This window comes from Homarus americanus, unplaced genomic scaffold (genome assembly GCF_018991925.1).
Source record: "Homarus americanus isolate GMGI-L3 unplaced genomic scaffold, GMGI_Hamer_2.0 scaffold25013, whole genome shotgun sequence".
In the NCBI taxonomy this organism is placed as follows: Eukaryota; Metazoa; Arthropoda; class Malacostraca; order Decapoda; family Nephropidae; genus Homarus; species Homarus americanus.
This window is the reverse complement of record NW_024722158.1, coordinates 5,097,285-5,110,380: the sequence shown is the minus strand read 5'-3', so window position 1 is coordinate 5,110,380 and position 13,096 is coordinate 5,097,285. Positions and strand designations below refer to the sequence as shown.

Below are 13,096 nucleotides of genomic sequence, written 5' to 3'. Positions count from 1 at the left end.
CACATATGCACGAGTACACATATACACAAGTACTTAAGAGCATTTGAGTACCAGAGAATATAAAGTGTATCTCGCTGTTATCACAAACGTTCGCTAACATCACTGACTCTCGTTACATGTGAGCCAGTCCCTCCCTCCACACCACCTACCCTCCTTCTCTCACCCCCTGCTTCCTTCCACACTACCTCCCCTCATTGTCTCACTCCCTGCTCCCCTCCACACTACCTCCCCTCCTTTCCTCCACACCACCTCTCTCTTACCCCACATTAAAATCAATACATGGCAACTGCGATAAGATATACCACGAAATTAAACTTATCTAAAGAGTGCCAACCTTACCCCCCAGTGCCTTCCCTACGGTGCAATGCTGAGGTTCTTGCTAGTGGCTGGCTTCCTGTGGTCGGGGTTAGTAGCTTCTCATATCCCCAGCCACCAAGAGAACACAGCAGCTTCGAACACCGTCTCGGATCACAGACACAGGAGAACTATCACACATGACCCTACAGAAGATAAGAACCAACTTACAACACCACAGGTTTTACAGAGTTTGGACACCCTCGTTCTTAGTCAGCTGAGTAAGTGTTGAGTTTGTTTACCTCATGTTAGTAGTGTTTATTGAAGTTGTTCGTGATAGATGTTGATTTTATGAACGTTTATTTTGATTTACCACGTACACAATGTAAGTTTATGTACGTAGATAAGTGTAGGTATACAAACAATGCACGTGTACATAGAGAGTATAGCTATATAGAGGACATAAACAGTGCACATAGACTACAGGTTAGCTTAGGTTAGGTTAGGTTATATCTTTGTTATCACTCTTGCTTCCAGAAACTAACACAATGCTTCAAGACTTATCCCAGACCTTCACTACCCACCTGAGGGACTACTCAGCTGCCACACAAGGTAAAGTTTATCTACCTCAGAGCTCAAGTACCTCAGCTAGTCTCCTTATCTGTGTTTTGTGGGCGTGATAAGGAGAGCAACATGCAGATAAGATCCCATATTCCTTCAAAATATATACAATCACAGACTCATGAACAAAATGAACAAAATGAACAAATTGAATTACCAAGATAATCAGCATTTAAATTATCTCTCAAGTGATCTACAATATTTCACAAATTATCAAAATAAAATATGATGTTCCCAGGTTTTTTTTGTTATTCTTCTCGTGTAAATATCACCCCCCACCATCCCCCCACCCTCCCCATCCCCCCCACCCTCCCTCCCTCTGGCTTATAGAAAAACAACAAACAACAACAAATCAATAACTGGGATTGTGTTGACAGAGGTTAAGTCAACGATAGAGGACTTGACCCAGGCGTTGTTTGTCCACCTATTGGAACACACTGAAGCCATAGAAGGTAATGTGTCTCAGTTAATGTGTCTCAGTTAATGTGTCTCAGTTATTGTGTCTCAGTTAATGTGTCTCTCAGTTATTGTGTCTCAGTTATTGTGTCTCAGTTATTGTGTCTCAGTGTGTCTCAGTTAATGTGTCTCAGTTATTGTGTCTCAGTTAATGTGTCTCTCAGTTATTGTGTCTCTCAGTTAGGTTTCTGGTGTGTGGTTTTATTGTTTGTCATATCCACTTCTAATAATAATTGCTATTGGCTGACCTGACACACTAAATGCTTACTATTGGCTGACCTGACACACTAAATGCTTACTATTGGCTGAGCTGACACACTAAATGCTTACTATTGGCTGAGCTGACACACTGAATGTTTACTATTGGTTGACCTGACACACTAATTGCTTACTATTGGCTGAGCTGACACACCAAACGCTCACTATTGGCTGATCTAACACACCTTTATGGCAGATAACGAACACAGCAACACCACCCAAGACCTGACGCAGGAAATTGAAGACCTCGAACATACGGTTCTACAGCAAGAGGCCCAACACCAGATGACTCGACAAACTCTAGAACAACAAGAGGAGACGATACAGAAACAGCAACAAATATTAGACAACCAAGAGGAAATAATTCAAGTAAAGGAAGATTCCATACAGAAGTTAAGAGAAGAGAGTGATATACTAGGGAGAGAAGTTGATGTAGGGAAGTGGGAGAAGCGTCAAGTGGTAGAGGAACTTCGTAGGATGAAAGATGAACATAATGAACAACTGGAAGAACTATCAACTGAGTTACAGAGAGTTAAAGTGAGCCACGAGAGTTGTATGTCCCGAGTACAAGAATTGGCGGAAACTAAACAAGAGATCACTAACCTTCAACAGTTTGTCCATAGCCAGAGAGATGTTATCCGACGGTTTCAGGAAGATATACTACGTCTTACTGACCAGAAGGACAACCTCGACCAACAACTAAGGGAATGTCACCAGGATATGGCAGATAATAGGGACTGCTCGGACAACCATCACCACCACGGACGCCATTGTACCAACCTCACTCAAACAGACACATCAAGGTTAGTATATATATATATCCATCCTATAATAATAATGTTCAAAATTAACCATGGCTACACAACATTTAAAAAAAATATATGCTATGTTATAATCAGATCCCCCAAAAAAAAAACAACATTCCATTATATTTTTGTTACGCTATGTGGAAAAAAATGACTCCAAAACAATATGGAAGTCACGTGGTATTGTTATTGTTGTTCTATTTACAGAGTGAGGTCCTATCAATATTATCCCCACGTGCATGAAGCGAGCACTGCATAGGATATATATTATTTCCCGTTCACCGACAGGATTTGGGGATAAATTAAATACGTGCTTTGTAAAGTGATCTATGTTTTCTGTTTTGGCTAGATTTGTTTAGTTTGGGCTAGATTTGGTTAGTTTAGGCTAGAATTGGTTAGTTTGGGCTAGATTTGGTTAGTTTAGGCTATATTTGGTTAGGTTAGGCTAGATTTGGTTAGTTTAGACTAGATTTGGCTAGTTTAGGCTAGAATTGGTTAGTTTGGGCTAGATTTAGTTAGTTTAGGCTAGATTACATTAGCTCAGGATTGATTAAATTCGGTTTGATCACCGTGAGGGATTTTAACCAACAGATGAAATAACCTAAGAGGTGTCTAATCTTCACATGATCCCTTCCCCCCAAAAAAACTGACTACTCTCCTTAACATCATCACTATTGAAGCACCAGACGAACCCCTGCGGTAGATTGTGAGGATTTCGTATCGCGGGGCATGAATGATAGCGGCGTGTTCCTCATCTTTCCCAAGCAGTGAGTACAAGAATTAGTATTACATTTCATAAGTGTTATATTGGTTGTAAAAGTATATGTGTATATAAGTATTTGTAGTAAAAGTATATGTCAAATTATTACTTGTAGTGCAGGTATACTGTATATGTTACACCTTGGTCACTGTGATGCTACTGCTCAAAATATTAATGGTGTGTGTGTGTGTGTGTTCAGGTCGCCATCAGGAGTGAACGTCTACTGTGAGTTTGAAGGAGGTAAAGCCTGGACGGTGTTCCTAGCTCGTCGCCAACACACACCACAAGAGAACTTCACTAGACCTTGGCGAGACTACAGAAATGGCTTCGGAAATCCTCTTGGCGAATATTGGTTGGGTAAATACATCTTCTTCTTCAATAAATTCTATGTTTTTTGGGTATATAAGTCCAGATATCTAACCTAACCTAACCTACAGGGAATGATAATCTACATGCATTGACGGATAGAGAGACGAGATACCAGCTGAGGGTAGTGGCGAGAAGTCTAGAGGGAGTAGAGCGATCTGGCGAGTGGCAGATGTTTAGCGTCCGTGATGAGACCAGCAGGTAAAGTGTGGATATACCTGTGTCACCTCACTCCTGGGTGCTGTTATGTTATATCATGTTAGTTATATCATGTTAGGTTATATCATGTTAGGTTATATCATGTTAGGTTATATCATGTTAGGTTATATCATGTTGTGTTATATATTGTCGTGTTATCCTCTTTCATGCCACACCCTCTCGTCACACCCTCATATCACACCCTCTCGCCACACACCCTCTCACCACACCTTATCTTAATGAACCAACATCTACCTTTCCTTCCCCAGGTATCAACTCAACTTGAATCAATACGTCACGACCAGCCAACTCGGTGACGCTCTACAGTACAGTGACGGCATGACCTTCACTACAATGGACAGTGACCACGACGCCTGGCCCCATGGTAGTGAGTATGACCTGTGGGTGGTTTGACTTCACCTTCAGTAGCCTTCAGTAGTACATGTGTTAATGATGATTCACCTTTGAGTATCATATAGTTAGTTCGGATCACCTGATGATTAAAATTAAACCACCTTAATGCTATATATATATACTTAGAGGGTTAGGTTAGGTTAGGTTAGGTTAGGTTAGGTGACGGTGCGAGTATTGATCTAATCATCACAACAGACTGTGCGGCGTTCACTGGAGGAGGTGGCTGGTGGTTCAGGAGCTGTAGTGACGCCCTTCCCACCGCTCCCCTCAGCAAGTATGGTGACGAAGACGACACTACATTGTCCTGGAAGATATTTTCACCTTCAGGGCCTTCTGCTGTCACCCTGTCAGAGATCAGGTTCATGGTTCGCCGGCAGTGTAGTGGAAGGTGTTAAGGGATTTGTTGTTTATGTTGACGAAATCGATTTTGTAGGAATATACGGATCACCTTAAGATTAGACACCCCGGATTATTGCCTCTTAAAAGACATCTAATGATAACCTAACCTAACCTTTAACAAGCCTAATCTAACCTAACCTAATCTTTAACAAACCTAATCTAACCTAACCTAACTTTAACAAACCTAATCTAACCTAACCTAACCTTTAACAAACCTAATCTAACCTAACCTTTAACAAACCTAATCTAACCTCACCTAAACTAATCTAACCTAACCTTTAACAAACCTAATCTAACCTCACCTAAACCAATCTAACCTAACCTTACCTAAACACCCCCAGGTAGTGTTAGGGTGATTAATCTTCAGGTGAAATAAACTGAGGTGTCAAATCGTCAGGTTGTTTTTGAGTTGAATAAATGTTAATAAAATCGAATAAGCAAAATTTAATTACCCTAAGTTGGAGGAATGAGTGGGGGTGAGGGAGAGGAATGAGTGGGGGTGAGGGAGAGGAATGAGTGGGGGTGAAGAAGAGGAATGAGTGGGAGGTAGAGAGAGGTGTTTCAGTGTACCTCTTACCATCGTTCCATTATCACTTTATCGCCTATCATCATCTTTATCAATAGTTCTTCCACACTCCTTCCCTTGATTCATATTGTTTTGATTCATGATGCAAGCCTGTGTCGTGATTCATATTGTTTTGATTCATGATGCAAGTCTGTGTCGTAGTCAGCTTAAGAACCCCGGCTGTCGTGTCTCCATAATACATAACGTGTATATTGAGTTATACATATTGATACAGGTGAGTTATACATATTGATACAGATATACATATATTTCTTCACGCGGCCACAGGTGTTGCTGGTAATTATCGATGATATATGAATACAGAATTTAATGTATTCCTGATCGTATAGAATTATAAAAGGTATAGCGAAATACAACTAATAATATATACAAACATAACTGAGAATATATACATAGTGATTTGTTTATATAAGAAATTCCATGTATAGGCTACTTCTGTATACAAAGACAGACATACACACACATACACATGCCCATATACACAAACACGTACCCTAACCTAGCTTAACCTAAGTTACCCTAATCAACTCCCTAACCTAACCTAACACCCCCAGGTAAACATCAGGGTGGTTAATATTCAGGTGTAATAAGCTAGGGTGTCTAATCTTCATGTCAACCACAACAACTATACTATCTACTTACTCAATTCCTTCATCTCCATCACCAACTCTTCCTTCTCTCTTACGTTATCAATAAAAACAATAACACCGCCACACAATAGACGATCACCTGTTAAACTTTCACTAAACAGATAAATTATTGGTGGAAAAGTAGACAGCTGGAGTGAGAGAGAAGTTTGCATATGTGAGAGATATCATCGTGTGTGTGTGTGTGTGTGTGTGTGTGGAGGAAGATATATAAGTTTCGTTCCTCATTTCTCGCCACAGAACTCAACCCACCGGTCAGGTAAGGTAGGCACTCTGTAAGCACTCTGGAAGGGGTTAAGAGAGAGAGGACCCAACTCCTTCGATCACCAGGGAAGGAAAATATTACGTGAGGATTAGAGCCATGACGTCACAGAAGCCCTTCCTCAGGATAGCTGCAGGAGAGGTACTGATATAGATCCTTCGTTTGTTCTTCATCCCTCACCTACAGGACCCGATCACGACCCTTAGCCCCTTCCTACGACTCCCAGCCCTTACCATGACCCACACACCTGACCCTACATAACCCTATCAAGACCCTTACCCCATTCCCACGACTTCCACTCCATACCACGACTTAGCCCCTCTCCACGACCCTCACCCCTCCCTACGACCCCCACCCAAACCCCCCACATATCAAGACCCTTACCCCTTTCCCACGACCCCCATCTCCCCCAGTTAACGTTAGGGGGACTACACCTGATGTGATCCAAGAAGTGTTTGATGTTACCCCCCTCCCCCCTGTACTGTGTTCCCGAGGCTCTATATAACCTTGTGTCGCCAACAGTGGATCCCATACACCAAGATCCTCACACAAGATGGCGGGAACATCACGGTGGAAGGTCCCATGAAGTTTGTGCTGGACATATTTGCCAAGATGATTAATTTTGAGTAAGTAATGTACAGTACGTCTTGTGTGTGTGTGTGTGTGTGTAACATCCAAAAGTAAACAAATACCCAGTACCCCTTACATGCTACTGTACTGACGTCATCACTCCCTCCAGCACCCCTTTACACGCCACTATACTGACGTCATCACTCGCTCTACACACAGTTACGAGCTCGTTCCTGCCCCGGGTAATAAGTGGGGGGCGCCTCTGGCTAACGGGTCATTCTCCGGCATGATGGGACTACTGCAGCGGGAGGTAGGTGCTGCCCTCTACTGTCTCTTGGTTTATAGACAGGATGGTATCATGTCAGAGGTGGGATAGACGGGTTAGGTGTCATGTCACAGCTGGGATAGACGGGTTTTGGTGTCATATCCCAGCCAAGATAAAGAGATTTGTGTCACATGATAACTAATCCGTGTTTCAGGAGGTGGAGCTGGCCATTGCGCCCTTCTTCGTCACGCCGCCCCGGGAGACAGCAGCCGACTTCTCTGAGCCGGTCTACTACGACAGCTACGCCATCCTTATGGTGAGGCCAGAGATAGTGAACGACATGTCTGGCTTCCTCAAACCCTTCGCACCTACGGTAAGTTAAGTAATTAGGGTTTACCTGAAGATTGACCACCCTTTAGTGTTAATCCAACCTAACCTAACCTAATGCTAACCTAACCTACTCAATCACAATAATAACATAGTAACTTAATGATGTATGTATGTGTGTGTGTGTGTGCGTGTGTTATCCACATTACCAACAGTCATACGGACATAATCAACACAGGTAACTCGGCCCTACAGGTGTGGTTGATGATCGTGTTGAGTTTGTTGTGTATGACGGTGGCCATGAGTCGTGTGGCCAGATACGAGGAGGTGGTGGTGTTCTCCCTCCCGGCCACCACCACCTGGGCCAAGGCCACACTATGGGCCATCCAAGCATTTAGCCAAGAAGGTCAGTACTGAGTGATGAGTTTCTGTTTATATCAAGGTGAGGTTTATACACACACTGGTTGAACATTTGAAGTGAACATTTGAACATTGTTATTAATTTCTTGCATTTTTTTTTCAAGACTAAGTGAAGACCAGGAAGAGTAGTGATGATGGTCCCGTCCACACACACACACACATCTCTCGTCCATTCTTCTTCAGGTTCTCACTGGCTGCCTAGGAAACACGGTGGCCGCCTGCTGGTGTCGACGTGGCTGATGGCTTCCCTCGTCTTTATGTCTTCCTACAGCGGGATCCTGACGGCCATGCTGACGGTGCCACGGGTCAACATCCCTATAGACTCTCTTAAGGACCTCGTGGCCCAGTCTGACCTGCCCTGGCGGATTGAGGCGGATTCATTCATGTATAATTTCTTCTTGGTGAGTAACGTGTGTGTGTGTGTGTGTGTGTGTGTGTGTGTGTGTGTGTGTGTGTGTGTGTCAATACTGTTGTTGTTCACTTTATATCACATTAGCTATATGAATTATATTATTGCTCGATTTGTATATGTATTATTTTGCCTATATAAACTAATTCAATGTCAAACACCTGCAGAAGGCGGAGGACAACCTACGTCAGGGAGTTTTCTCTAAGAAGGCCGGCACCTTCCAGGACTGTTGGGCGGACCGTCAGGCTATAGCAGACGGGGAGTTCGCTGCCATCTGTGACAGGATCACCATGATGAAGGCCATGTCTTGGGACTTCAGGTAAGGCGGGAACACTCTATAGAATCCTGACACTTTGATGACTTTAATGAGTGAAAGGACGTGTCAGACATCAGGTGTCAGGTATCAGGTGTCGTGTATCAGGTGTCATGTGACGTAGAGATAATTTAAAGACTGTGTTTCAGTTTGTTAATCATCGGGTGAAATAATCTTGGGGGTGGTTGACGAAAATCTCCAGGTAATCCCAGATTCCTTAAGTTCATTTATGAATTATTTTCACTTTCTTAATAATTCTCAAATAAAAACAACTAAATCACGTCATCCTTCTTCACCTACACAGCACAACAGGACGGTGCCATTTGTACATCTCGAGGGAAAAGGTTTATGACAACGGGTACCTGTCCATTGCCTTCAAGACCAAGTCCAAATACCTTCCAGCGGCTAACAAGATGTAAGACCTTTACCTGGTAACTGGTGTGGGCGGGGGAGGGAGTGGGGTGGGTGGTGTGGTAGGGATTGGAGAGAGAAAATGGGTTGTCGGAGGGAATGGAGTGTGGGAGGGAGTGGTGAGTGTAGAGAGTGGGGTAGGTAGGGTGTGGGTGAGAGTGGAGAGAGAGAGAGAGAGAGAGAGAGAGTAGAATATCAAAGGGAGTGAAGAGGTGTGAGGTTGTAGGAAGCCAATTACCATGATCATTTTCACGTGAGGAACAAGATAACCTCACCACACCTCACCTCACCTCACCTCACCTCACCTCACGTCACTTCACAGCATCAAGACCCTGAAGATGACGGGACACCTCAACAAGTGGCTGGCCGACCAGATCACCAACACCACCCAATGTCTTAAGCCACCCTCAGCTGATATAGGGGCCGGCATCTCACCACTCAGCATAGAAGCTTTTTCCGGCCCTCTCCTCGTCTTACTGACAGGTGAGGTCAACTGAGGTCAAGCGTCATTAATTATCCCCCCCCCACCCCCAATGACAGGTAAAATCAATTCAGTTTAGTTTTCTTATCGAGTTATTATTTGATATTAAACACTGATAAATTTCTCTGAGTGGAAAAGTAAGTTTGTGGATTCGTGTTAAGTTGTGGAAATTACTCGTTAATATTTGACACTCAGGGGAAAACCCTATTTACCTCAATATCAAAGTCCAGTCGGTATCATTTTTCTGCCTAATTTTCCACCAAGTATCGTGGCTGCATTAATGATTTCGTTCACCTGAGAAAAATATTAACAACACACACACACACACACACACACACAAACACACACACACACGTCTATGGTCAAATTTACGATTCTCAATTCACTTTTTATCTCTTGACGGTAGGTTAGGTTAAGTTAGTATAAGGTAAGGTTAGGCTAAGTTAGATTAGGTTAGATAAGGTTAGGTTAGGGTGCTTAATCATCAGGTGAAACATACCGGGGTGCTTAATCTTCACATGATCCCACATTTATGCCATTTTCGCACTCATAAACAAAATATTACCATATATAAAAACCGAAACATTAATATTTCATCTCAAATTCATGTTATATAATACTGTCAGAGTTAATTCGTTTGGACATAAAAACATACACACGGACCTTTTTATGTTGTTAAATATATAGGTATTGTATGAATGTTGTTGTTAGTTTTATTGTATTGTATTTACATGCAGCAACAATTAAGGAATGTATGCTAGGTGTCATTGTTGTTCTTGCTATTTTTGTTATTGTTGTTCTCACCATCGTCATTATAGTTCTTATTATTGTTATTATTCTTATTACTGTTATTATTATTGTTATTATTATTATTATTGTTATTATTGTTCTCTTTATTGTTATTATTGTTCTTGTTATTATTGCTCTCACCATTGTCATTATAAGTTCTTGTTATTACTATTATTACACCTAACTTTAACAGATAAGATCTTTAAAACAACGTAAAACAAGAGTCACTTCCAATACACTATAGCGAGACCCACTTCACTCTATCAACAGGTCTGACCATGGGCGGAGTGGTCTTGGTGGCTGAACACTTGATGAAGCTCCTTGACTGAGATAAGAGAGTTCCTTCGGGGCCCACTCACCTCCTGAACACTGATACTACAAGATAACACGATAAGGATCTCCCCCCTCCCCCTCCCTCTTACATCCCCTCACTTCCCTCTCACCCACCCCCCTCCCTCCTATATTCCTGTATAAACTATAGGAACTTTCTTATATATGTGGTTCTTATATGACTCAACAGTTGACTTTATATCGATGTATAATTTGCATAAGTATATATAATAATGTACCAGCAATAATATACGAATGAGTCAATTATACCAAGGTAACTGCTGGCTATTGAGTCATTATTTCATATATAATACGTATTATAGAGTGTTACTGAAAGCCAAAATTATTACCCAAATTAGAGATTTATTCATATTTCTTCGGACATTATCAGAAGAATTATATTAATAAGTTATATATATCGTGATTAATTCTGTTAAAAAGCTAAAATACCAGTTATATTTTTCCTTATATCATTTTATATCAGAATTATTGTAAGCCTTTATCTACGTCATTATCTAATAAGTATTGTGATAAGTTAAATACACTGTTATGCTTTATATACTTGGGCGGTCAGTTATGCCTCTGTTATACGCACTGTTGGCAAGTACTGGGCATGCACCGACTCCTGAATACGTACACAATGGTTTATACTCATCCTGTACCCATAGATGCCCAGTTTCATTCCTGTCTATGTGTAATAAATATGTGCACGAGTAACTTTCCTTTATTTTATCACTCTCTCTTTCTGATCTATTAGTTTGTTCATAATTTACTGACGGGGAAATACATGAATGACGTCAGCCACAACACAATACTTTGCAAGATTAATATAACGATTCATAAACGGCAAAATATGAAGTCCACGTCACAATGAAGTTCCAGTGTATAGAAATTTGTTATAGATTCTACATATCAAAATAATGACTAACCTAACCTAACCTTATCAAAATAATGACTAACCTAACCTAACCTTATCAAAATAATGACTAACCTAACCTAACCTACAGCACCCTAACGTAACCTTCAAGGAGTTTAATCATCAGGTAAAACTAAGATACAGGAACACTTACCACCAATCATCACTATAGCCTTACCCCCCACACACTCTAGCTCTGCTTCCAGGTGTTGTACAGTAACACAGGTGTGATGCGTGTCTCTTTAGGTGACGTGAAAATGTATTTACTCGGCGAATTTGTTAGGGAGGAAAAAGCCTTTTATCCCTAATTTTATTTTTACCTCGTGGGTTAAATCAAACACACACACACACGCACACACACACACACACACACACACACACACACACACACACACACACACACACACACACACACACACACCTCCTGGTTAACACTCCTTTAAACTATACTCTATTGGGTGAGTCTCCAGGAACCATTACTATTGACATTACAACGTGAATAAGGTAGATAGATAGATAGATAGATAGAAGATAGATAGATAGATAGAAGATAGATAGATAGAGAGATGTCTAAGTATGAGTTAACCATCAGGTAAAATAAGCTAGGGTGCCTAATCTTCAGGTCATCTTTTAAATTGGAATCAGAGTAAACAAAAACTCACCTGAGCTGCCTTACCCACACTATACCCCGAGAGAGAGAGAGAGAGAGAGAGAGAGACATGAAGGTGAAAACGTCAATGAGAGAGAGAGAGAGAGAGAGAGAGAAAGAGAGACATGAAGGTGAAAACGTCAATGAAGAAACTTGGACATGAGGAAATTGCAAAGTTTGTCAGTGAAGTGTAAAATGAGACATAGGATATTTTTCACCGAGTATTTTTGTTTTTCACTTTTTGGTAATATTGGAACTGGAGAGTTTCCTTCCTTCACCTGTGTGTGTGTGTGTGTGTGTGTGTGTGTGTGTGTGTGTGTGTGTGTTAACTCTTAAAGTAAGGTATGCAGAAAATGGTCAAGGTTAGGTTAAGTTAGGGATAGAAAATATAGGAAATGTTGGAGCCTTGAGGAGAGTGCTATAGAGAGCGTTGGGGGAGTGTTGGAGGAAGTGTTGGAGGAAGTGTTGGAGGAAGTGTTGGAGGAAGTGATGGAGGAGAGTGAGTGGGTTTAGCTTATGTTGGGCGTGAGTAAGTGGTGGTGTAAGGCGGAGGATCAACACCCGGAGGAGCTGTGGTTGGCCGCCCACTGATCGCTTGATTTATGAGGTGACGAGGAAGGTGGTGGTGGTGGTAGATGGTGGTAGTGCTGGTAGGCGAAAGATAGTGGTGGTAGTGTTGGCATTTAATAATTCTTTAAGCGCGTGTTTGTTTTCTTAAACCTAGCCTAATGTAATCTAATCTAATCTAACCTAACCTAACCTAACCTGACCTAACCTGACCTAACCATAACCTAATCCTAACCTAATCCCTCCTCCAGGTAGCGTTAGGGTGTTTAATCATCAGGTGAAATAAACTGGGGCTAATCTTCAGGTGATCCAAGTTTTCTTCAAAGTTTTATTAAGACTTTTAATCAACCTTAAACGACTGGAGAAAAACACCTGACACACACACACACACACACACACACACGAAACAGTACATTAAGGAAATACCAATACCCATAACACTACTTCCTCTGTCTAAAAAAAAAAAAAAAAATCCTCACCTCGCGCCTTTACCTAATACGCCTTCAGTTCCTCACCCTGGTCGTCGTCCACTTTCTTCTCGTTGTTGTTCTCTCTTCTACAGCGACTCCGGCAGATTTACTC

General features: G+C 41.7%; 2 protein-coding genes across 3 annotated transcripts; both read left to right on the top strand.

Moving 5' to 3' along the window:
• Nucleotides 1–233: 233 nt before the first annotated feature.
• LOC121862140 (fibroleukin-like) lies at nucleotides 234–4,740 on the top strand. Of its 2 annotated transcripts, XM_042360166.1 has the most exons (9): nucleotides 240–575; nucleotides 832–906; nucleotides 1,293–1,367; nucleotides 1,826–2,432; nucleotides 3,116–3,202; nucleotides 3,395–3,552; nucleotides 3,633–3,762; nucleotides 4,029–4,147; nucleotides 4,369–4,740. In XM_042360166.1, the coding sequence occupies exons 1-9, from the start codon at nucleotides 365–367 to the stop codon at nucleotides 4,566–4,568; spliced, it is 1,662 nt and encodes a 553-aa protein (XP_042216100.1). In that variant the 5' UTR covers nucleotides 240–364; the 3' UTR covers nucleotides 4,569–4,740. The 2 variants fall into 2 exon arrangements, with proteins under 2 accessions (XP_042216102.1, XP_042216100.1); XM_042360168.1 differs by lacking the exons at nucleotides 3,633–3,762; nucleotides 4,369–4,740 and having other exon boundaries at nucleotides 234–575; nucleotides 4,029–4,131.
• A 1,375-nt stretch (nucleotides 4,741–6,115) lies between these two features.
• On the top strand, nucleotides 6,116–11,256 carry LOC121862207 (glutamate receptor 2-like). The gene is made up of 10 exons (XM_042360302.1): nucleotides 6,116–6,208; nucleotides 6,590–6,693; nucleotides 6,857–6,947; nucleotides 7,117–7,275; nucleotides 7,485–7,635; nucleotides 7,833–8,050; nucleotides 8,226–8,377; nucleotides 8,676–8,786; nucleotides 9,105–9,265; nucleotides 10,323–11,256. The coding sequence occupies exons 1-10, from the start codon at nucleotides 6,167–6,169 to the stop codon at nucleotides 10,379–10,381; spliced, it is 1,248 nt and encodes a 415-aa protein (XP_042216236.1). The 5' UTR covers nucleotides 6,116–6,166; the 3' UTR covers nucleotides 10,382–11,256.
• The last annotated feature ends 1,840 nt before the right edge of the window (nucleotides 11,257–13,096 follow it).